Source organism: Synchiropus splendidus, chromosome 8, assembly GCF_027744825.2.
Source record: "Synchiropus splendidus isolate RoL2022-P1 chromosome 8, RoL_Sspl_1.0, whole genome shotgun sequence".
In the NCBI taxonomy this organism is placed as follows: domain Eukaryota; kingdom Metazoa; phylum Chordata; class Actinopteri; order Syngnathiformes; family Callionymidae; genus Synchiropus; species Synchiropus splendidus.
In genome coordinates, this window is record NC_071341.1 from 6,134,454 (window position 1) to 6,159,384 (window position 24,931).

The 24,931-nt window shown below is 43.2% G+C and overlaps 2 protein-coding genes and 2 long non-coding RNA genes across 12 annotated transcripts; 2 read left to right on the top strand and 2 right to left on the bottom strand.

Annotated features, from left to right (window-relative positions):
* Window positions 1-6,191: 6,191 nt before the first annotated feature.
* Window positions 6,192-9,056, bottom strand: LOC128763506 (uncharacterized). The gene is made up of 5 exons (XR_008415653.1): window positions 8,768-9,056; window positions 8,317-8,528; window positions 6,958-7,043; window positions 6,723-6,869; window positions 6,192-6,319 (listed from the first exon to the last, which is right to left on the bottom strand). It is a non-coding gene; the product is annotated as an uncharacterized LOC128763506 (long non-coding RNA).
* On the top strand, window positions 8,086-13,837 carry LOC128763499 (transcription factor 7-like 1). 4 transcript variants are annotated; one of them, XM_053872328.1, is made up of 10 exons: window positions 8,086-8,985; window positions 10,213-10,291; window positions 10,372-10,896; window positions 11,032-11,084; window positions 11,171-11,239; window positions 11,325-11,472; window positions 11,805-11,912; window positions 11,995-12,043; window positions 13,359-13,390; window positions 13,599-13,837. In XM_053872328.1, exons 3-8 carry the CDS (start codon window positions 10,387-10,389, stop codon window positions 12,040-12,042), a joined length of 936 nt encoding a protein of 311 aa, XP_053728303.1. In that variant the 5' UTR covers window positions 8,086-8,985; window positions 10,213-10,291; window positions 10,372-10,386; the 3' UTR covers window position 12,043; window positions 13,359-13,390; window positions 13,599-13,837. The 4 variants fall into 4 exon arrangements, with proteins under 4 accessions (XP_053728303.1, XP_053728302.1, XP_053728304.1 ...); XM_053872327.1 differs by lacking the exon at window positions 13,599-13,837 and having other exon boundaries at window positions 13,359-13,402; XM_053872329.1 differs by lacking the exon at window positions 13,599-13,837 and having other exon boundaries at window positions 11,032-11,064; window positions 11,187-11,239; window positions 13,359-13,402.
* Window positions 13,838-14,587: 750 nt separating this feature from the next.
* On the bottom strand, window positions 14,588-21,109 carry LOC128763505 (uncharacterized). 2 transcript variants are annotated; one of them, XR_008415651.1, is made up of 4 exons: window positions 20,940-21,109; window positions 18,999-19,145; window positions 14,670-14,817; window positions 14,588-14,613 (listed from the first exon to the last, which is right to left on the bottom strand). It is a non-coding gene; the product is annotated as an uncharacterized LOC128763505 (long non-coding RNA). The 2 variants fall into 2 exon arrangements; XR_008415652.1 differs by lacking the exon at window positions 20,940-21,109 and adding an exon at window positions 19,233-19,330.
* Window positions 20,512-24,874, top strand: LOC128763496 (protein pop-1-like). Of its 5 annotated transcripts, none has more exons than XM_053872316.1 (8): window positions 20,515-21,157; window positions 22,385-22,463; window positions 22,544-23,062; window positions 23,201-23,230; window positions 23,293-23,345; window positions 23,431-23,578; window positions 23,911-24,018; window positions 24,111-24,873. In XM_053872316.1, the coding sequence occupies exons 3-8, from the start codon at window positions 22,559-22,561 to the stop codon at window positions 24,456-24,458; spliced, it is 1,191 nt and encodes a 396-aa protein (XP_053728291.1). In that variant the 5' UTR covers window positions 20,515-21,157; window positions 22,385-22,463; window positions 22,544-22,558; the 3' UTR covers window positions 24,459-24,873. The 5 variants fall into 5 exon arrangements, with proteins under 5 accessions (XP_053728293.1, XP_053728292.1, XP_053728291.1 ...); XM_053872315.1 differs by having other exon boundaries at window positions 20,516-21,157; window positions 23,198-23,230; XM_053872318.1 differs by lacking the exon at window positions 23,293-23,345 and having other exon boundaries at window positions 20,512-21,157; window positions 23,201-23,250; window positions 24,111-24,874.
* Window positions 24,875-24,931: the final 57 nt, after the last annotated feature.

Below are 24,931 nucleotides of genomic sequence, written 5' to 3' on the forward strand. Positions count from 1 at the left end.
ACGCCTCCCTGTACGGTTGGGGGGCAGTCTGCGAGGGCCGGTCAGTCCACCGTTGGGTCAGGATGCGCTAGCTCATCTTTGGCCGGAGGGTCTGCTGTATGCGTTCCCACCTATTCCCCTCTTACAACAGGTGTTGGACAAGGTGAGAGAGGAAAACGCTCAGGTGATTTTAGTGGCTCCGAACTGGCCCACTCAGTCATGGTTTGCAGACCTGAAGTCCCTGCTTTCAGGAACACTGTGGTCTCTTCCGGTGCGTCCCGATCTGTTGACGTAGGCAAGGGGGGAGATTTTTCATCCGGCTCCTCAAAAGTGGAAACTTGCTGTTTGGCCCCTGAACGTGACCGTCTTTTAGGCGAAGGGTTGCCTCGTGAAGTTGTGGAGGTAATACAAAACGCCAGAGCTCTGTCAACAAGGACGCTTTATGCGTACAAGTGTAAAGTTTTTGAGCATTGGCGCAAGGAGCGGGAAACTGATCCATTCAGTTGCAAGATAAATATTATTTTGCTCTTCCTGCATGACCTCCAGACAAGAGGTCTGTAAACTTCAACACTTAAGGTGTATTTGGCTGCCATATCTGCATGTAATATTGGCATCGATGGCAAGGCTCCGAGGCACTCTTTAACTCCTTCTTGGGATTTGATAACAGTTCTAAATGCTCTCACACACGCACCTTTTGAGATGTTGTCTTTAAAAACAGCTCTATTGGTGGCAATAGTGTCAGCAAAGCGAGTTGGGAACCTGGCAGCTCTTTCTGTTCATGAGTCCTGCTTGCGTTTCTTGCAAGACAACAGAAAGTTGTCACTGCGACCAAATCCTGCTTTTCAGCCTAAGAGCATAAAAGCTGGGTTTAGGTCCACTTTCCTTGAGTTTGAAGTTTTTTGCCCTCCTCCTTTTCAATCCAAGGAAGATGAGCGGCTACATGCACTGTGCCCGGTTCGTGCTCTCTCTACGTATGTAGAGCGTACCAGGGATCTGCGACAATCTAATCAGCTCTTTGTTAGTTATGGCTCCCAGTCATTGGGAAAACTGGTGTCTAAGGAACGTCTGTCTGGATGGATATTGGAAGCCATCTCCCTGGCCTATTCCAGTGCAGGTCAGGTGCCTCCAGAAGGGCTCAGAGCTCATTCTACTCGGGGGACAGGTTTAACATCTCAGCCAGAGGCTGTGGGGTGTTTTTGAATTTCACGAGGTCTATTCATCCTGCTACCTCCAGTGGTTCTGTCCTATGTGTCAGCGAGGTGTGAGTGGATATAAATGGCAGTACGAACTCGAGTTCGAAATGAAGTAAAACGGTGGGGTTGTGCTACAACCCTGGTTTTACGAGTGAGAATGAGAGTTTGTACTAGCAGGCCTCACTGTCACCTGTCCAGGAGCTGAAATACATTTTCATGGAGGATGTATGACAAGGCTTGATTGGGTGGAAGGGGCTATCGCTTTATTCAGTGGATGCTGTCTGACGTCAGCAAATGGCAGTACGAACTCGAGTTCGAAATGAAGTAAAACAAGGTTGTAGCACAACCTCACCATTTTCAGAGTGAAAAGGGTTAATGGTAATGCTGCTTCTTAGAAAAAACTACACCGTGCTTCTGTTGACACAATTTCTTTCTAGCTTATCCTCTGGAAACTCCAGCAATATTCCCAAATGTTCAAAGACCTACATGAAGTTGTAAAGCAACACTGTAAAATGGGTTGGTTTTACTGTCCAGCTATAATTAACAGGTGTTTCACTCATTCAGTCATTAACTGACAGAGAAATAGCTGCGGAGGAGGCTTGAAACTAGGTGAGGAACAGCCAAACTCTGCAACCAAGGCCAAGTTGTGGAAGACTCTTCCATGTCACAGTCCAACTCTCAAGCAGGACTGACACTATAGGTTTAAACGTAGCCAGCTATTTTCAGAAACCAACAGTTTGTCATGACTCCGCTTCCTGGCTCAGTGTCCCTGAGCCATGTTTTGCTTTTCTCCCTCTGTTTCTTTTGGCACACGGCTGGAGCCAATTAACCACTGATCACCTGTGCATTAAAACACCTGGGCTCCAGCACCGTGTGCCAGTTTGTTATTTATTTATCCCATTGTATGTTCCCAGTGTTTCGCTGTAGTTCCCTGTGATCGTCTGAGTTCCTGCGTTTCTCCCAGTGTTCCCTTTCCTGGGATTTTGGACTCCTCTTTCCTCCCCCTGGTAACTCCTGCTTCTCGTGGCTCTCTTTGTTCTCTCGACGTTCTCTAGTTTGTTCATTTTGTCTTGTACTCTTGGTGTTTGAGTTAGTGTTTTAGTTTCTTCCTGTTTGCCGTGTGTTTTCCTGGTTTCTTTTGTACTTATTCTCGGTCTCATTTGTGAATTAAGTTAGTTTTCTCCCGGTTCGGTGAGGCTTTCTGTTCTGTTGTAGTTTGTTTAATTATTAAATATCTTTTTTTTTTTTACTCGCTCCTGCCTCCTGTGCCTATAACCACTCGCACTTGGGTCCTGCACCACGTCCTCTATACGTGGCTTTAGCTCCCTCGTCCCTCGTACCGTGACACAGTTCACCCACTCTGTTTACAAAAGTAATTGAGTGCACATGTTTTCATTTACAGAAAACAGCAACCTATGTATATAATATAGGTTATAAGATGTATATGAAAGATACATCTGTTTTTGCTAATGCAAACATGCAAAGAGGGCTTGCACCGACCTAAATTCTGCAGCTACTCAGAAGTAATCCATGCTGGTTGCACTCATGACACGAGTGCAAGTTCTGTCCCAAACTGAGGTCTACACTTCAGTATTCCTCATAGTATATTTTGATTTTGAGCTGACACAACACTAAATACGTCTTCACTCCTCAGGTCCATCATTGATACACTGGCAGATTGCCATCTTAAATCTCCTGACTGAACTCTGCTGCAGAAGGAAGAGAAATACTGGTCCATTCTGACAGCATTTATCGAGGAAGGAAAAGTCACCACAGTATCTCACCTGTTTGTGTCAATCCACTTTAGATTCGTTGTGCCTGAATGATAGGTGAGACTTGGATGACTTTACATTTCCTTATTTGTTTCTTGTCACATCGGTCGTTTGACAGTGTCACTATAGTCACTATATCGCTGTCACCTTGTGGTCATTTATGGATACTGTTCGGGATTCGACTGTCTTTTTTTTTTTTTTTTTTGTTCATCAATCAATGATAATACATCCACGAAAAAAGCAAGCAACCACTTCGTGTTTTTCTGAAATCAGCATCTCTACATAACCGCCATTCCATTATCGTAGCTGTTGAATTCCAACACAAGCCCACTCTACTTTATGAGGTTTGGAATAGGTGAAGACCAGAACCAAATCCGAAAGTATAAGAAGGATAAAACAAAACAATGTTGTGATCATTATCTTGCAAGAGGACAAGGTGGATGGCAAAAACAGTACTAGTAGCACCTCCAATGTAAAAATGGTATGGAAAAAAATACCACGACTGACCATGCCAAATGAGTTCCAAGGAAAAGTTTTGAATGAGGAAAAGGGATACGCAATGAGTGTCAGGTTGCTTCCGTCCTTAAAATGTCTAAAGGTACGTTCACACCGAACACAACTTTTCGGTAGCGCCAGTCGTCAGTAGCAGGTAGCTTGCTCAGGTAGTGATTAGTTGCCACCTGTCTGGTTCGAACACGTCGCCAAAGTAGGTCAGTCGCCGGGGGGCGTGGTCTCAAGTTGTGAATTGTGGATTTAAAGATGGCGGAGCTTGGTCACATACAAGCTGTTGCGACGCTTTATCTTTTGGGAAAAACAGTATTCATGTTTTTGTATTCACAAGTATTCAATTTTGCAGGTATCTTGCAACTGGAGATTCATTCAGGACCATTGCCAACAGCTTCTGTGTTGGCGTGCCAACTGTCCAAGGAATTGTCCCAGAGGTTGCAGCTGCCATTTGGGATTGCCTAGTTCCCGGAGATGGCCACAGAGGACCACAGCCATATGTGTTTGAGGCAGATGAGACTTTTCCCCTGCAGAAGAACTTCATGAGACCATTCCCTGGGCGCACCCTCCCTCCTGAGCGAAGTGTGTACAACTACCGTCTGGCAAGGGCCCGGCTGGTTGTTGAGAATGCTTTTGGCATTCTTTCAGCACAGTGGAGGTTGTTTAGGGGCATCATTGATGTCCATCCTGAGGTTGTGGAGAAGTGCGTGAAGGCTATGTGTGTTCTTCACAATTACCTACGGATGTCAACAGGGGATGCATCAGCAAGACAGAGCGTTCCATTTCATGCAGGCGAGCCACTTCCAGGTCTGGGTCGTGTTGCAGCGAACAACCAGAGCAGGGAAGCTCTCCGGGTGAGGGAAACCTTTGTGCAGTACTTCTCTGCAGAGGGGCCAGTTCCATGGCAGCCACACACCTAGAGCACATTCAGTGCACCACGACGGCTCTTAAGAGCCACACACCTATTTCAAAAGAGCAAAAGTTCCTTGCACATTATTTATCATGTCTGCAATAAAATAAAACTGTCCATTTTGTTTAACTCGAGTTGTTGAGTTTTGCACTGTTTTTCAGTTTCTTAACTTGAAACTAAGCATTTCGACAACAAGACCAAGGTTCCCACTCAAAACATTTATTAACAAAAAGACACATTGCTGTACATACATAACTTAAATAGACTCTTTATGAAAGGAGCTTGCCTGGAGGAACGAGGGACTTGAGAAGAGGAAGGACAGGGAGCCTGGTTCCTATGATCCAGAAATTGGAAATGAAAAACACAAAAGAAATAACCTAATTAGCTGCTTGTTTCCCGAGTGCGTTCATAAACTAAATTGTGAATGTCCAAAAGAAGAGCTTTTTTTTCTAACAATCTCTGGATCATAGGAACCAGGCTCATAAAAAATCACTCCTCTGCTGAGGGAGGTGGAGCCTCCTCTTCCACAGATGATGTGGATGACCGCTTCCTTTTTTGTTCTGTAAATAAGGAATATATTGATTTCAATAATATAAGTCAATGATTACTAATAATCTGTATATCATAAATCACAGATAAATGATAAGTAAAATGACATTGCTATGACAATTTGTTATGGAGTTTAAACATATTAAAAGTACAATCATATAATATTGTATGCATAAATTTTTTTTTTATACGTAGCAGAGGATGTGGATGGGCCAGCGGTAGGTGAAGGTGGAGGAGCTGACGCAGCAGCAGCAGCACCAGATGAGGAAGCAGGAGGTTCCACCTCTGTACCTTCATCAAAGGTTTCTTCAAATTCCTTCTCTTCCTCATCATCAACATGATGGCATGTTTCTGGAAAATGAGAACATAGTGTGATTATATTTCCTATTCAGAAAGCTCATTACACATCAATATACTGAGTATTTACATTCTCAACAACAACTATTACCTGCTGCTGGTGGTGGTGGTGCTGCTGCAGTCATGTTCCCCGACGTCTCCCTCGGGGTGATGAAGGGGTCCAGGAAGGAGAGGACGGCGAACCTCCTCCACTTTACCTGGCTAGATCCCACTGACCCACTCTTTTTCTCCATGGCCTTCATCTTCTCTCTCATGTAAATATCCCTGAGTCCCTTCCATTTTTTTGCAGATCTCCACTGAAGGAAAAGTAAATATTTATGTTTAATATCCCGACGATACATCCACTATAGCGTGTGCGCTACGTATATTAAGCAATAATGATAAATATCACAACTCACCAGGGACGTCAATGGTTTTGCTGACTTCCCTCCAGGCAAGCTCCTTTCTGTTTCTGTCCTGGTAAAAGGGGCATTGCGGGTCGTAAAGGTCCGGGCATGCAGACACCGCAGAAATCAGCGTGTCTTCCATCTTGTCCTTTTCTTTTCCAATTTCCCCCTCATGCGTTACGTCACTCGGGATCTGGTCTCTGATTGGTCAACGCACCGCGACTGGTCGCAGTAGTTCAAAAAATGGAACTGCGACTGTCGTAGTAGCCCAGTTGTGTCGTCTCGAGTAGCCGGAACATATGTAGCTCAAATCGCGTAGCGTCGCACACTCCAGTCGTGTCGCTGCCATGTTGGTCGCCGCTGATCGCCATCAATCGGCCAACTCCATGGACTTTGTATGCAAATCAGTCGTGACGCTCGCGGAAGTCGCGTTCGGTGTGAACGTACCTTAAGACAGCGGTTCATAAAAACAAGGTCAAGCAGCGGACACACGGAACAAAGAAGCTACAAGCTGGAAGAAGACAACAACGACTCTCTGCTGACCTGGTTGACCATCAACTCCTTCAAATGTCACTCAGAAACCATGAAGTGGCAGCTCGGGTGAAGTGCATGTCCAGACCTGAGAAACAGTCTCCAGGCTCCTTGGATCAGGGCTCAAGTCATATAAAACTGTGCAAAGAGATGCAAAGAAGAGGCAGGCTGAGGTTTGCATAAGACCACAAGGATTTGAAAACACCACTTGAAAACGTATAAACACACACAGAAGAGCATAAAAACGTCAAAGTCTAGCAGGATGACTTAAAATGACTGAAAAAGCCCTTCAAAGCTCCAATGATAATTCTTCAGTGTTCTCTGCAGTAGCGTGGCAGGGCGGCCCAACTATTGACCTGAAGGGCTGCCAGGTTAACACTCCCATGTTGCTAACATTGGCTGATGACAATCGCAGATAAAAAGACGATGACGTTGCTTCTTGCAGTGTCACTTTAAGCAAAATTACAACTGCTTCAATAGAGGCAGCACATCAGACGTGCAGCATCTCGTACACTGCAAAGGTGAGGCTGAAACTACTCACCTGTGGTTATGTGTGCTGCCTTTTGTGAGTCACTGAAGTCCAGGCTCCAGCTCTCAGTTGAAGTTGGCGTTGTTGGTGTCCACAAAAGCCTGCGTGAACATGCCATAGGCAGCTTCTTGTGCAGTTTCTCCACCATCTTCTAAGGACCTGTGCAGACCAGGAACATGATTTTTAAACTTATTACAAGCCAATGGTTCACACTTTTTTCCCCATGGTTCCCTCCCATTTCTCTTACAGCGTAGCGCATTCAGGAACTGTTCATGGGTTCCACCGTCATCTCTGGGCCAGTCATTCCAGACTCCTGAAGAACTGTACAGTGACCTAGGAAGTCAATGGTTCCACAAAAAAACAAAAAAACTGATATTCAGTTAATTCTTGACAAGGAACTAAACACAGTGTCAAGCATCAAGAGGAAAAATGAAATCTTCTTGAAAGATTCTTAATTGAAGTTAACAGTTGAAAGCATTTCAAGATCATAAGGGAAAGACAGGTACTTCATCTTGCTTTCGTACTGATTGAGTACTCTTGTTCTTTTAACCACGCTTAGTTTCCAGGCATTTCACTTTTTGTGATGACGATAAATGTTGTCAATAGATGGTTCGAGGATAATGGAACTCAACATCATCATCATCCTTTCACCATCATCATCATCATCCAAATGTGACAATGTAACAAATTCATCAGTCTTTTTAAGACTTCCAGAACAACAAAGTCAATGGGACACATCATCTACAAGCTGCGAGGTGCCTCTTGGGTCAGTCAACTAGTATTTCATCATCATATCCAGGGAAACCACACGCAGGATTTGTGGTCACTGAATCCAGAAGTCCTCTGGTATTACTACTGAAAATGAACTGACTGTACATTACAAGAGCACCACAATGATTGAAGTCATAAAGGCTTGACAGTGATCAGACTTCATATTCATGTTCAGTAGGTTAAGTACTATGAATCAGCAAGGTCTCATAGATTTTAACTGCAGAAATATTCATTTATTGTACAGTAACTACGGTGGATTGCAGTCATTACAAGTGTTAAGTAACAAATTTCAATTGATAAAAAAAGATTCTCAATGTTTTCTTCATCTGAATCCGTATTCATGTTTAGCAGGTTATGTACTGTGACTGACCAAAGTTTCACGCATTTTTACTTCAGAAATATTGATTTATTATAAGAACTTTAGTGGCGTTAGCTTAGCCACATGCTAACGTCAATCTCATCGCGATTTTACATAGAATTTTAATTTTATATTTTAAAAGTCATGCTGAAAGACCTCATCAAAAGTTACTTTTCAGTTGGGTTGAGCAACAATGAAATGCTCGCTGCTTTAGCTCACATTAGCCGCATTGTTTCATTGCTTTCATTGGACTGTACAAGTTAAACAACAGCTTTCATGCAATTCATTTGTGTTTCTTTGTGTCTTTTCAAAATAGAATGTCGAAAAACATTTCATGAACACACTGTTCATGCTGCGCCTGCCGTGCGTGCATTTCTAATGTGCGCATGAAAACCTTTCAGGTGACATCAATGGGAGTATTGAAAGTCATGCGCGCAGGATTAGAAATACGGGAGCAGAACAAAGCAACATACATACCCTTTCCCCGTCAAACTCGCCCAATTGAAAGCTCCAACGTGAGCGGATTGGAAGAGTGGCAGTTGACATTTCATCGTACTTGTTTTTTTCATCGTCAACTGAATTAAAGTTGCAATATATCTTTACACCACTTGGGGGAGCTGTTTAATTGCTGTTGTGGGACGCTATGTCCTGATGCGAAGAAGAACGCCGCAACTTCTTTTGATATATATCTATTGAAAATAAAAAACATACAGAATAAACAAGCAAACATGACAAACTAAAGACACGGAAAACACCCTGGGAATTATAATAAATGACAATCATAACACATGAGATGAAAATCGAAACAACCAAACAAAAAGATCCACATATCACATCCAGTTGAGTTTATTCAATCGATCACAAACATCTACCGTTTTGATTGTTTTTAGATTCAGGGAACTTTGATTGCTGATAGATAACATCCCACCTCTTTTTTCCTGACTAAAAATGTCGGCTTCCTCAAGCAGAACACCGTAACGTCTGAGTTTGAAACTGACAACTTCGTCTCCATGGCGCACAGTCGCCATCTTCTTTTGTCTCCACGGCCCTAATTGGCCGTCTATCGCACTTATCTGATACGTCACAATGCGACAAAATAAATTGGTTTTGCAACGTCGTTTCACCACATTTGGCTTCAAACCCTTGGTGAGTATCAAGCTTCTTCAAGAAACCTGCGCAGGTTCATTGACACACACCATTGCTAATGTGACACTCTTTACAAGAACAACTGATCAAATGTCACTACAGCGCTACATGTACACTATTCTAGTCTGAAGATTATTGTGATACATCTGAATAAATATGGATAATTCAGTCGTCATTCAAAATGCTCTGAATTCACCGCAGACAGCCGAAACCAGACTGTTCTTGTCGTCGTGTTCGGGAAAACCACAGGATTTGTGATTATTGAACATGGAATTATGGTATCACTGGTGATAAACCGGGTCTGTCGCTAAATTAGGACTTGACACAACCATTTCCAACAATTGTGGGACTGAAGGAGCGGCCGCTGTTACTGAGGCGCCTCGTTCCACAGGTGGTATGGACCTGACAGCCCGCAGCCGCCTCGGCAGGCCACCCGATCCTCGGTCCACACTCGGGTTGTTCATGGAGGGAAATACAAGCCTGTTTCATCCCAGAGTATCTTGATGCCAACAATATGTCCGACTGAACAGATGCATCATGGCCGGCGAAATGCCGTTTGACGTTAGCTTAGCCACATGCTAACGTCAAACTTTTGGTGATTTTGCAAACAAATACTTAAACCCAAATACCAAATCAAAACATTTATGACACCACAATAGCGCTATACATGCACATTTGACTTGCTTATGTTCCATCAGCATACCCCTCAAACCTCTGAACAACACGCCCTGGTTGGTTACTGATGGTCAATCTTGTTAATGACAGTAACGGCTAAAAACGATTCAAGTAGAAGGATTATATTTCAATAATGAAAATAAGAGATTGTATACAAATGTGATTTGTGTTACAATAGCGGATTCAGCGAGTTCTGTCAGAACCCACTCAAGACAAAACTCTTTGGATCGTCAATAGAAAGAAGAAAATCAGCTCAATACATATCTTTATAATATTACATTAGAGATCAAATGTACACTTGACCACCTTGATCCAAGTCTCTTCCACAGGACCAGGCCTGTCTTGTTGTCGCTGAGCTAAAGCTAATTCAACAACAACCTGGATATTGTATAGATTATCCGTGATGTAAAAATCTAGTGTTCACTTTACAAGGTTGAAATGAATGCTTGATCTGGATCATCCTTTTACACAGAACTGTATTGTCCAGCAATTTTCACTGAATAACAGGGGACATATTGATCATGCAACTCTAAATAATTCTGTACCCCTCAGGTTCAACATAGGCACGTTGCACAGCTGTGGTGGAACATTCCGGCGTCTTAAATCTTCTGACCAGACTCTACTGCAGAAGGTAGAGAAACGCATTCAAACTCACAGTATCTATTCGAAAGTAGCAAATGTGTCCTCTTTAACACGTTCAATCTTTTACAGAGGCTCAATTGGAGAATGGCAACAGTCACAATAGAGCAGAGCAGTTCCTCACCTGAGTGGATGGACTTTGAGACAGACCTAGACATGGTCCTCTCGACTATGAAATCTATGTTTGGCGAGCTTCCATCTGCGGCTGCTCCTCAAGAATCTCCCCATTTACCTGGGAATGTCCTACCTGAGGTGGAACAAAGTGGTTTCACCGATGGACTCAATGGGACGGGGACGGTCACACACGACATCAACCCCTTCCAATGTGGAGCCACAACAGTGCCGCCATATGGAGGGGTCCTGGCAGATCACAATGTTGGGGCAGCACGTGCTGGTTTCATGTCAGGAGCCAACATGCAGCCCCTATGTTGTCAATGCACACATGGGATGAGATGGCTGCAGTTTCCCCCTCAGTTCCTGGTGCCACAGCCAGGTGGACCTGTGGCTGGTGCTCTTGTGAGCCCCATGTATCTGGACAACTCCTTCATGCCGTATGGTTTTGTGAACCATCAACAAGGTGCTTGTTTCCCATGCCAGGTGAGTGTCCGATATAGTCCATTTCAATTGTTGATATCATTTACAGTAGCAGTACTCGACCAACAAGCTGACTGAAAAGGATGGCTGTACATCTTTGAATGTGTTTGTGATAATATTCTCTAATATTCTCCCCAGAAGGAGCAAGTACCAGCCCTGGAAGGTGGCAGCGTGAGTTCCCCAGGTTCTTTGTAAGTGTCACACAAGTAATGTTGTGTATTTGTATCAAGCTTTTTTGTGTTTATAACCTAAAACCAAACTTCCCTCTTCAATCTAGCCACAATGGCAAGCAGTGTGTCCGAACCAAACCCTGCCCTGAGCCTTCACCTCAGGTCCTCACGTCCAAGTATGTTCTCTGGCCTCTAACGCTTGATAGTTCCAAAGTTAAATGTTGAGACTGATCTAATGAAGAGGACCATGATGTTTTCCAGACGCAAACGTGGTGTGGAACCAAACGGAGCCTACATCAGGAGACCACCCAATGCCTTCATGGTCTTCATGAGGGAGAACAGGGAGATCATCACTCGTACCCTAAAACCCAAACACAGCGTGGAGACCAACACCATCCTGGGAGAGATGGTGAGTGTTTACAGTCAAACAGTCAAGATCAAAGTGAAACATGACTCTCATGACTAATCTGGCATCAGTGATGAAGAAACATGTGGGAATGTCACAGACATTATGATATATTCACAATATTTTGCCTCTACTGTTCTCTTTCAAGGTGGAGTTTGCATGTTCTCTCTGTGCCTGTTGGGGCTTTCTCCGGGTTCTCCAGTTTCCTCCCACAGCCCAAAGACAAGCTCACTGGGTTCATCGGACACTCTAAAATAGAATTGAATTACCAGAGAAACTTTGATGCTCATAGTTCCTCAGTTACACGGAGTGAACTCACCTGTCTGTTTCCACAGTGGAGGAAAATGTCAACAGATGAGCAGGAGATTTATTACCAGAAGGCAATGGAGGAGCGAAGAATCCATGCAGAGAAATACCCGGAGTGGTCCAGCCAGGACAACTATGTAAGACATCTTCTTGTCACACTGTCTTGTTTGAGAGCTTGTGGATTATGTCAAATTGTTTTTTTGTTTTTTTTTTGTGAAGGGAAAGAAGGTCAAGAGGCAGAGAAAGAAAAAAAGCATCATCATCTGAAGTTAGAGTTCATCTTTTGTTTTGTGAATATGAAATAAAAATATATTTTTTTAATCTAAATGAATTGTCAGAATGTTTTTTATTGAAGTACTTTGGTTTGGAAGGATGTTTAGTTTGTATATCTGTATCTGGACTTCGAACACAGAGGTTGATGGTGTGTGTTACTCCGCAATGTTCCACATTCTGTCTAGCACCAGTGGCATTTTCATGAGCTCTTTAAAAACTGTCTCTCCACCCAAGAACTGGACGTACAGCCTCCTGAAGTTGATGTCAGTGCGTTCAGCAAAGTGTTGAGGAATGGAAAGCTGCACCATATTAGCGAGCACTGTAAAGTGAAGACGCCTGAGTGGTGCACATGCTTCATGGTGGAGTCTGCCAACAAGTAAGGGGATGGGCGAGTTGGGTTCCTTGTGGCGGGAGAGGACCGAAATAAAAAAAAGGGGGAATGCCATGGTGATAAACAGGCATAGCACGTGAACAATGTTGTGGAAGACAAGGAGTCAGACAGGATCAGGAGGAACATCGGAACATAGGAGAAAAAGATCTGGAACAAGTGCCAAATGTTTTTAGGTCTAAGTTGAGATGGAGGTCAAAAGAAACCACCTGAGGAGTGGCAAAGGACAGCAAAAGCTGTGAAGTGGAAATAGTGTTGGCTGTATTGTCAGTGAGAAGGGAGGTCAGCATCAGTGACTGCAGAATGATTTGATACTGAGAAATAAACTCATAGATCTGTCCTTCAGTCAAAACTATAGTCTGAATTAACATTGATGAATGTACAGTTGGGCAAGAAGACTCAGCCTGGGTGAGCCTGGCTTGGAACAGAGCATCGGTCTGTTCTGTTTTGCTCTTTAAGTTTGCTGGAGTTGGTCTCCTGCTTATTGTCTGTGATCCACATTCTATTAAAAGAAAATGAAAAACACTGTACTGTGAAACATAAATTATTTATTCAAGTATTGCCCGTGTATTCTGTGTGGACACACGACACAAGGATATTGGACATGAAGAGAACAAATGAAGTCCTGTCCATGAAGTAAAAACTCATCAAACAAACTCATACATCAGAATCTACCTATTGCTGATGTCAAATGCAGCATGAGGAGGATTTTAGCGATGCAAAATACAACCACACAAATAATTACTGAATGTAAATTGGATAAATAATGTCATCAGTACATAAATACCCGAATGGTCCCTCTGTGGTTGGTCAGACACGACTATGATGTATGTGTGTGTCGTCTCTCCGTCAAATGAATGTTGTGAAAACAAAGGCGACTGATGAAGTAGGAGAGGGGTGTTGAAGAGAGAAGCTCAGGAGGCACTGTGGCAGAGGACCTTCTTCATCACTTCTGTAAAATGAACTCATTCTGTTCTGACTCCACTTTGGACAAGGCTTCATACTCGATCTGATATCTGATGAAAGAGAAAGAGACTCAATTAAAAAAAACCCGTAGTGTTGCATTTACACAAGCAACAATACAAATAAAGACTCATTGAATGAATGCTGATTATGGATGAAACCCACTTGGTATTACTTTGTTACTTTGACTCTTCCACAGGAGACGAGTCACAGGTGAAAGCACCTTTTTCATCTGAACTCCATCAATCAGGATAACTGGCATGAAGAACTCCACATCTGTATCACCTCATCCATCATCACACTGAGGAGGCACCAGGGTTGGTAGTTAGTCAAGTGTGAAAAATGGTCGATGGAAAAAGCTGTGGTTAACACCCTGTTTTCAGAGTGAAAAGGGTTAATGGTAATGCTGCTTCTTAGAAAAAACTACACCGTGCTTCTGCTGACACAATTTCTCTCTAGCTTATCCTGTGGAAACTCTAGCAATATTCCCAAATGTTCAAAGACCTACATGAAGTTGTAAAGCAACACTGTAAAATGGGTTCAGATCACGTTTACATTGGTTTTACTGTCCAGCTATAATTAACAGGTGTTTCACTCATTCAGTCATTAACTGACAGAGAAATAGCTGCGGAGGAGGCTTGAAACTAGGTGAGGAACAGCCAAACTCTGCAACCAAGGCCAAGTTGTGGAAGACTCTTCCATGTCACAGTCCAACTCTCAAGCAGGACTGACACTATAGGTTTAAACGTAGCCAGCGATTTCCAGAAACCAACAGTTCACCCACTCTGTTTATAAATGTAATTGAGTGCACATGTTTTCATTTACAGAAAACAACAGCAACCTATGTATATAATATAGGTTATAAGATGTATATGAAAGATACATCTGTTTTTGCTAATGCAAACATGCAAAGAGGGCTTGCACCGACCTAAATTCTGCAGCTACTCAGAAGTAATCCATGCTGGTTGCACTCATGAAGCGAGTGCAAGTTCTGCCCCAAACTGTGAGGTCTACACTTCAGTATTCCTCATAGTATATGTTGATTTTGAGCTGACACAACACTAAATACGTCTTCACTCCTCAGGTCCATCATTGATGCACTGGCAGATTGCCATCTTAAATCTCCTGACTGAACTCTACTGCAGAAGGTAGAGAAATACTGGTCCATTCTGACAGTATTTATCGAGGAAGGAAAAGTCACCACAGTATCTCACCTGAGTGGACCTAATGTTCTGTAAATTACCAGACAATCTTCGAAGCTGTCTCATACAGTAGTTCCTCAGATAAACTGTTTTGTGATCAGTTGAACTTCTTCACATTTTTCATGTTGTCAGTCATCCTTTGACAGATAACAGCAATGATCAATGTGCAAACTTCCCTGTGCCTCAGGTGTGGGGGCGGAGCCTCCAGCGAAAACCCTGCCAAATTGAGGAGCAGGTAAGTTGTTGTCAGATACTAATGAAGTATTGCAGCCTTGTTCAATATCTGTTTGTGTCAATCCACTTTAGATTCGTTGTGCCTGAATGATAGGTGAGACTTGGTTGACTTTAGATTTCCTTATTTGTTTCTTGTCACATAGGTCGTTTGACAGTGTGTCACTATAGTCACTATATCGCTGTCACCTTGTGGTCATTTGTGGATACTGTTCGGGATTCGCCTGTCTTTTTTTTGTTCGTCAATCAATGATAATACATCCACGAAAAAAGCAAGCAAACACTTCGTGTTTTTCTGAAATCAGCATCTCTACATGTTTAACCGCCATTCCATTATTGTAGCTCCAACACAAGCCCACTCTACTTTATGAGGTTTGGAATAGGTGAAGACCAGAACCAAATCCGAAAGTATAAGAGAAGGATAAAACAAAACAATGTTGTGGTCATTATCTTGCAAGAGGACAAGGTGAATGGCAAAAACAGTACTAGTAGCACCTCCAATGTAAAAATGGTATGGAAAAAAATACCACGACTGACCATGCCAAATGAGTTCCAAGGAAAAGTTTTGAATGAGGAAAAGGGATACGCAATGAGTGTCAGGTTGCTTCCGTCCTTAAAATGTCTAAAGGTACGTTCACACCGAACACAACTTTTCAGTCACGGTAGCGCCAGTCGTCAGTAGCAGGTAGCTTGCTCAGGTAGTGATTAGTTGCCACCTGTCTGGTTCGAACACGTCGCCAAAGTAGGTCAGTCGCCGGGGGGCGTGGTCTCAAGTTGTGAATTGTGGATTTAAAGATGGCGGAGCTTGGTCACATACAAGCTGTTGCGACGCTTTATCTTTTGGGAAAAACAGTATTCATGTTTTTGTATTCACAAGTATTCAATTTTGCAGGTATCTTGCAACTGGAGATTCATTCAGGACCATTGCCAACAGCTTCCGTGTTGGTGTGTCAACTGTCCAAGGAATTGTCCCAGAGGTTGCAGCTGCCATTTGGGATTCCCTTGTGGGTGAGTTCATGGCTGTGCCCTCCACAGCCGAGTGGCAGTCCATTGCTCAACAATTTGAAGAGCGATGGAACTTTCCGCTTTGCTGTGGGGCCCTGGACGGGAAACACATCATCATGAAATCCCCACCAAACTCAGGATCTCTTTTTCACAATTACAAGGGAACTTTTTCTCTAGTTCTCCTTGCAATTGTAGACTCCAAATACTGCTTCCGAGTGATTGATGTTGTTGGCTACGGGAGAAGTAGCGATGGTGGGATCCGGGCAAATTCAGCCTTTGGTCAGGCTCTAAGATCCGGTTCTCTCTCCCTGCCTGCTGACCGTCCACTTCCCGGAGATGGCCACAGAGGACCACAGCCATATGTGTTTGAGGCAGATGAGACTTTTCCCCTGCAGAAGAACCTCATGAGACCATTCCCTGGGCGCACCCTCCCTCCTGAGCGAAGTGTGTACAACTACCGTCTGGCAAGGGCCCGGCTGGTTGTTGAGAATGCTTTTGGCATTCTTTCAGCACAGTGGAGGTTGTTTAGGGGCATCATTGATGTCCAACCTGATGTTGTGGAGAAGTGCGTGAAGGCTACGTGTGTTCTTCACAATTACCTACGGATGTCAACAGGGGATGCATCAGCAAGACAGAGCGTTCCATTTCATGCAGGCGAGCCACTTCCAGGTCTGGGTCGTGTTGCAGCAAACAACCAGAGCAGGGAAGCTCTCCGGGTGAGGGAAACCTTTGTGCAGTACTTCTCTGCAGAGGGGCCAGTTCCATGGCAGCCACACACCTAGAGCACATTCAGTGCACCACAACGGCTCTTTTAAGAGCCACACACCTATTTCAAAAGAGCAAAAGTTCCTTGCACATTATCATGTCTGCAATAAAATAAAACTGTGTCCATTTTGTTTAACTTGAGTTGTTGAGTTTTGCACTGTGTTTTTCAGTTTCTTAACTTGAAACTAAGCATTTCGACAACAAGACCAAGGTTCCCACTCAAAACATTTATTAACAAAAAGACACATTGCTGTACATACATAACTTAAATAGACTCTTTATGAAAGGAGCTTGCCTGGAGGAACGAGGGACTTGAGAGAGAAGAGGAAGGACAGGGAGCCTGGTTCCTATGATCCAGAAATTGGAAATGAAAAACACATAAATAAATAAATAAAAGAAATAACCGAATTAGCTGCTTGTTTCCCGAGTGCGTTCATAAACTAAATTGTGAATGTCCAAAAGAAGAGCTTCTTTTTTTTCTAACAACAATCTCTGGATCACAGGAACCAGGCTCATAAAAAATCACTCCTCTGCTGAGGGAGGTGGAGCCTCCTCTTCCACAGATGATGTGGATGACCGCTTCCTTTTTTGTTCTGTAAATAAGGAATATATTGATTTCAATTATATAAGTCAATGATTACCAATAACAATAATCTGTATATCATAAATCACAGATAAATGATAAGTAAAATGGCGTTGCTATGACAATTCAGTTTAAACATATGAACAAAAGTACAATCATATAATATTGTATGCATAAACATTTTTTTTATACATAGCAGAGGATGTGGATGGGTCAGCGGCAGGTGAAGGTGGAGGAGCTGACGCAGCAGCAGCAGCAGCAGCAGAAGCACCAGATGAGGAAGCAGGAGGTTCCACCTCTGTACCTTCATCAAAGGTTTCTTCAAATTCCTCCTCTTCCTCATCATCAACATGATGGCATGTTTCTGGAAAATGAGAACATAGTGTGATTATATTTCCTATTCAGAAAGCTCATTACACATCAATATACTGAGTATTTAGATTCTCAACAACAACTATTACCTGCTGCTGGTGGTGCTGCAGTCATGTTCCCCGACGTCTCACTCGGGGTGACGAAGGGGTCCAGGAAGCAGAGGACAGCGAACCTCCTCCACTTTACCTGGCTAGATGCCACTGACCCACTCTTTTTCTCCATGGCCTTCATCTTCTCTCTCATGTAAATATCCCTGAGTCCCTTCCATTTTTTTGCAGATCTCCACTGAAGGAAAAGTAAATATTTATGTTTAATATCCCGACGATACATCCACTATAGCGCTACGTATATTAAGCAATAATGATAAATATCACAACTCACCAGGGACGTCAATGGTTTTGCTGACTTCCCTCCAGGCAAGCTCCTTTCTGTTTCTGTCCTGGTAAAAGGGGCATTGCGGGTCGTAAAGGTCCGGGCATGCAGACACCGCAGAAATCAGCGTGTCTTCCATCTTGTCCTTTTCTTTTCCAATTTCCCCCTCATGCGTTACGTCACTCGGGATCTGGTCTCTGATTGGTCAACGCACCGCGACTGGTCGCAGTAGTTCAAAAAATGGAACTGCGACTGTCGTAGTAGCCCAGTTGTGTCGTCTCGAGTAGCCGGAACATATGTAGCTCAAATCGCATAGCGTCGCACACTCCAGTCGTGTCGCTGCCATGTTGGTCGCCGCTGATCGCCATCAATCGCCCAACTCCATGGACTTTGTATGCAAATCAGTCGTGACGCTCGCGGAAGTCGCGTTCGGTGTGAACGTACCTTAAGACAGCGGTTCATAAAAACAAGGTCAAGCAGCGGACACACGGAACAAAGAAGCTACAAGCTGGAAGAAGACAACAACGACTCTCTGCTGACCTGGTTGACCATCAACTCTTTCAAATGTCACTCAGAAACCATGAAGTGGCAGCTCGGGTGAAGTGCATGTCCAGACCTAAGAAACAGTCTCCAGGCTCCTTGGATCAGGGCTCAAGTCATATAAAACTGTGCAAAGAGATGCAAAGAAGAGGCAGGCTGAGGTTTGCATAAGACCACAAGGATTTGAAAACACCACTTGAAAACGTATAAACACACACAGAAGAGCATAAAAACGTCAAAATCTAGCAGGATGACTTAAAATGACTGAAAAAGCCCTTCAAAGCTCCAATGATAATTCTTCAGTGTTCTCTGAAGTAGCGTGGCAGGGCGACCCAACTATTGATCTGAAGGGATGCCAGGTTAACACTCCCATGTTGCTAACATTGGCTGATGACAATCGCAGATAAGAAGACGATGACGTTGCTTCTTGCAGTGTCACTTTAAGCAAAATTACAACTGCTTCAATAGAGGCAGCACATCAGACGTGCAGCATCTCGTACACTGCAAAGGTGAGGCTGAAACTACTCACCTGTGGTTATGTGTGCTGCCTTCTGTGAGTCACTGAAGTCCAGGCTCCAGCTCTCAGTTGAAGTTGGCGTTGTTGGTGTCCACAAAAGCCTGCGTGAACATGCCATAGGCAGCTTCTTGTGCAGTTTTTCTACCATCTTCTAAGGACCTGTGCAGACCAGGAACATGAGTTTTAAACTTATTACAAGCCAATGGTTCACACTTTTTCCCCATGGTTCCCTCCCATTTCTCTTACAGTGTAGCGCATTCAGGAACTGTTCATGGGTTCCACCGTCATCTCTGGGCCAGTCATTCCAGACTCCTGAAGAACTGTACAGTGACCTAGGAAGTCAATGGTTCCACAAAAAAACAAAAAAACTGATGTTCAGCTAATTCTTGACAAGGAACTAAACACAGTGTCAAGATTCAAGAGGAAAAAAGAAATCTTCTTGAAAGATTCTTAATTGAAGTTAACAGTTGAAATTATTTCAAGGAAAGATAAGTACTTCATCTTGCTTTCATACTGATTGAGTACTCTTGTTCTTTTAACCACACTTAGTTTCCAGGCATTTCACTTTTTGTGATGACGATCAATGGTGTCAATAGATGGTTCGAGGATAATGGAACTTGACATCATTATCTTCATCATCCTTTCACCATCATCATCCAAATGTGACAATGTAACAAATTCATCAGTCTTTTTAAGACTTCCAGAACAACAAAGTCAATGGGACACATCATCGGCAAGCTGCGAGGTGCCTCTTGGGTCAGTCAACTAGTATTTCATCATCATATCCAGGGAAACCACACGCAGGACTTGCGGTCACTGAATCCAGAAGTCCTCTGGTATTACTACTGAAAATGAACTGACTGTACATTACAAGAGCACCACAATGATTGATGTCATAAATGCTTGACAGAGATCAGACTTCATATTCATGTTCAGTAGGTTAATTAATCAGCAAGGTCTCATAGATTTTAACTGCAGAAATATTCATTTATTGAACAGTAACTACGGTGGATTGCAGTCATTACAAGTGTTAAGCAACAAATTTCAATTGATAAAAAAAGATTCTCAATGTTTTCTTCATCTGAATCCGTATTCATGTTTAGCAGATTATGTACTGTGTCTGACCAAAGTTTCACGCATTTTTACTACAGAAATATTGGTTTATTGGACATAAGAACTTTAGTGGCGTTAGCTTAGCCACATGCTAACGTCAATCTCGTCGCGATTTTACATATTATTTTAATTTTATATTTTAAATGTCATGCTGAAAGACCTCATCAAAAGTTACTTTTCAGTTGGGTTGAGCAACAATGAAATGCTCGCTGCTTTAGCTCACATTAGCCACATTGTTTCATTGCTTTCATTGGACTGTACAAGTTAAACATCAGCTTTCATGCAATTTATTTGTGTTTCTTTGTGTCTTTTCAAAATAGAATGTCGAAAAACATTTCATGAACACACTGTTGAGGCCGTGCGTGCAAACAACAAAGCAACATACATACCCTTTCCCCGTCAAACTCGCCCAATTGAAAGCTCCAACGTGAGCGGATTGGAAGAGTGGCAGTTGACATTTCATCGTACTTGTTTTTTTCATCGTCAACTGAATTAAAGTTGCAATATATCTTTACACCACTTGGGGGAGCTGTTTAATTGCTGTTGTGGGACGCTATGTCCTGATGCGAAGAAGAACGCCGCAACTTCTTTTGATATATATCTATTGAAAATAAAAAACATACAGAATAAACAAGCAAACATGACAAACTAAAGACACGGAAAACACCCTGGGAATTATAATAAATGACAATCATAACACATGAGATGAAAATCGAAACAACCAAACAAAAAGATCCACATATCACATCCAGTTGAGTTTATTCAATCGATCACAAACATCTACCGTTTTGATTGTTTTTAGATTCAGGGAACTTTGATTGCTGATAGATAACATCCCACCTCTTTTTTCCTGACTAAAAATGTCGGCTTCCTCAAGCAGAACACCGTAACGTCTGAGTTTGAAACTGACAACTTCGTCTCCATGGCGCACAGTCGCCATCTTCTTTTGTCTCCACGGCCCTAATTGGCCGTCTATCGCACTTATCTGATACGTCACAATGCGACAAAATAAATTGGTTTTGCAACGTCGTTTCACCACATTTGGCTTCAAACCCTTGGTGAGTATCAAGCTTCTTCAAGAAACCTGCGCAGGTTCATTGACACACACCATTGCTAATGTGACACTCTTTACAAGAACAACTGATCAAATGTCACTACAGCGCTACATGTACACTATTCTAGTCTGAAGATTATTGTGATACATCTGAATAAATATGGATAATTCAGTCGTCATTCAAAATGCTCTGAATTCACCGCAGACAGCCGAAACCAGACTGTTCTTGTCGTCGTGTTCGGGAAAACCACAGGATTTGTGATTATTGAACATGGAATTATGGTATCACTGGTGATAAACCGGGTCTGTCGCTAAATTAGGACTTGACACAACCATTTCCAACAATTGTGGGACTGAAGGAGCGGCCGCTGTTACTGAGGCGCCTCGTTCCACAGGTGGTATGGACCTGACAGCCCGCAGCCGCCTCGGCAGGCCACCCGATCCTCGGTCCACACTCGGGTTGTTCATGGAGGGAAATACAAGCCTGTTTCATCCCAGAGTATCTTGATGCCAACAATATGTCCGACTGAACAGATGCATCATGGCCGGCGAAATGCCGTTTGACGTTAGCTTAGCCACATGCTAACGTCAAACTTTTGGTGATTTTGCAAACAAATACTTAAACCCAAATACCAAATCAAAACATTTATGACACCACAATAGCGCTATACATGCACATTTGACTTGCTTATGTTCCATCAGCATACCCCTCAAACCTCTGAACAACACGCCCTGGTTGGTTACTGATGGTCACTCTTGTTAATGACAGTAACGGCTAAAAACGATTCAAGTAGAAGGATTATATTTCAGTAATGAAAATAATAGATTGTATACAAATGTGATTTGTGTTACAATAGCGGATTCAGCGAGTTCTGTCAGAACCCACTCAAGACAAAACTCTTTGGATCGTCAATAGAAAGAAGAAAATCAGCTCAATACATATCTTTATAATATTACATTAGAGATCAAATGTACACTTGACCACCTTGATCCAAGTCTCTTCCACAGGACCAGGCCTGTCTTGTTGTCGCTGAGCTAAAGCTAATTCAACAACAACCTGGATATTGTATAGATTATCCGTGATGTAAAAATCTAGTGTTCACTTTACAAGGTTGAAATGAATGCTTGATCTGGATCATCCTTTTACACAGAACTGTATTGTCCAGCAATTTTCACTGAATAACAGGTGACATATTGATCATGCAACTCTAAATAATTCTGTACTCCTCAGGTTCAACAGAGGCACGTTGCACAGCTGTGGTGGAACATTCCGGCGTCTTAAATCTTCTGACCAGACTCTACTGCAGAAGGTAGAGAAACGCATTCAAACTCACAGTATCTATTCGAAAGTAGTAAATGTGTCCTCTTTAACACGTTCAATCTTTTACAGAGGCTCAATTGGAGAATGGCAACAGTCACAATAGAGCAGAGCAGTTCCTCACCTGAGTGGATGGACTTTGAGACAGACCTAGACATGGTCCTCTCGACTATGAAATCTATGTTTGGCGAGCTTCCATCTGCGCCTGCTCCTCAAGAATCTCCCCATTTACCTGGGTATGTCCTACCTGAGGTGGAACAAAGTGGTTTCACCGATGGACTCAATGGGACGGGGACGGTCACACACGACATCAACCCCTTCCAATGTGGAGCCACAACAGTGCCACCATATGGAGGAGTCCTGGCAGATCACAATGTTGGGGCAGCACGTGCTGGTTTCATGTCAGGAGCCAACATGCAGCCCCTATGTTGTCAATGCCCACATGGGATGAGATGGCTGCAGTTTCCCCCTCAGTTCCTGGTGCCACAGCCAGATGGACCTGTGGCTGGTGTGAGCCCCATGTATCTGGACAACTCCTTCATGCCGTATGGTTTTGTGAACCATCAACAAGGTGCTTGTTTCCCATGCCAGGTGAGTGTCCGATATAGTCCATTTCAATTGTTGATATCATTTACAGTAGCAGTACTCGACCAACAAGCTGACTGAAAAGGATGGCTGCACATCTTTGAATGTGTTTGTGATAATATTCTCTAATATTCTCCCCAGAAGGAGCAAGTACCAGCCCTGGAAGGTGGCAGCGTGAGTTCCCCAGGCTCTTTGTAAGTGTCACACAAGTAATGTTGCGTATTTGTATCAAGCAGTGTGTCCGAACCAAACCCTGCCCTGAGCCTTCACCTCAGGTCCTCACGTCCAAGTATGTTCTCTGGCCTCTAACGCTTGATAGTTCCAAAGTTAAATGTTGAGACTGATCTAATGAAGAGGACCATGATGTTTTCCAGACGCAAACGTGGTGTGGAACCAAACGGAGCCTACATCAGGAGACCACCCAATGCCTTCATGGTCTTCATGAGGGAGAACAGGGAGATCATCACTCGTACCCTAAAACCCAAACACAGCGTGGAGACCAACACCATCCTGGGAGAGATGGTGAGTGTTTACAGTCAAACAGTCAAGATCAAAGTGAAACATGACTCTCATGACTAATCTGGCATCAGTGATGAAGAAGCATGTGGGAACGTCACAGACATTATGATATATTCACAATATTTTGCCTCTACTGTTCTCTTTCAAGGTGGAGTTTGCATGTTCTCTCTGTGCCTGTTGGGGCTTTCTCCGGGTTCTCCAGTTTCCTCCCACAGCCCAAAGACAAGCTCACTGGGTTCATCGGACACTCTAAAATAGAATTGAATTACCAGAGAAACTTTGGTGCTCATAGTTCCTAAGTTACACGGAGTGAACTCACCTGTCTGTTTCCACAGTGGAGGAAAATGTCAACAGATGAGCAGGAGATTTATTACCAGAAGGCAATGGAGGAGCGAAGAATCCACACGGAGAAATACCCGGAGTGGTCCAGCCAGGACAACTATGTAAGACATCTTCTTATCACACTGTCTTGTCTGAGAGCTTGTGGATTACGTCAAATTAATTGTGTTTTTTGACTTTTTTTTTTTTTGTGAAGGGAAAGAAGGTCAAGAGGCAGAGAAAGAAAACTTCGTCTGAAGTTAGAGTTCATCTTTTGTTTTGTGAATATGAAATAAAAATATATTTTTTAAATCTAAACGAAGCACCTGATTTTGTCAGAATGTTTTTTATTGAAGTACTTTGGTTTGGAAGGATGTTTAGTTTGTATATCTGTATCTGGACTTCGAACACAGAGGTTGATGGTGTGTGTTACTCCGCAATGTTCCACGTTCTGTCTAGCACCAGTGGCAGTGTTTTCATGAGCTCTTTAAAAACTGTCTGTCCACCCAAGAACTGGACGTACAGCCTCCTGAAGTTGATGTCAGTGCGTTCAGCAAAGTGTTGAGGAATGGAAAGCTGCACCATATTAGCGAGCACTGTAAAGTGAAGACGCCTGAGTGGTGCACATGCTTCATGGTGGAGTCTGCCAACAAGTGAGTGGATGGGCGAGTTGGGTTCCTTGTGGCGGGAGAGGACCGAAATAAAAAAAAGGGGGAATGCCATGGTGATAAACAGGCATAGCATGTGAACAATGTTGTGGAAGACAAGGAGTCAGATAGGATCATGATGAACATCGGAACATAGGAGAAAAAGATCTGGAACAAGTGCCAAATGTTTCTAGGTCTAAGTTGAGGCAGAGGTCAAAAGAAACCACCTGAGGAGTGGCAAAGGACAACAAAAGCTGTGAAGGAAAGTCTAAATAGTGTTGGCTGTATTGTCAGTGAGAAGGGAGGTCAGCATCAGTGACTGCAGAATGATTTGATACTGAGAAATAAACTCATAGATCTGTCCTTCAGTCAAAACTATAGTCTGAATTAA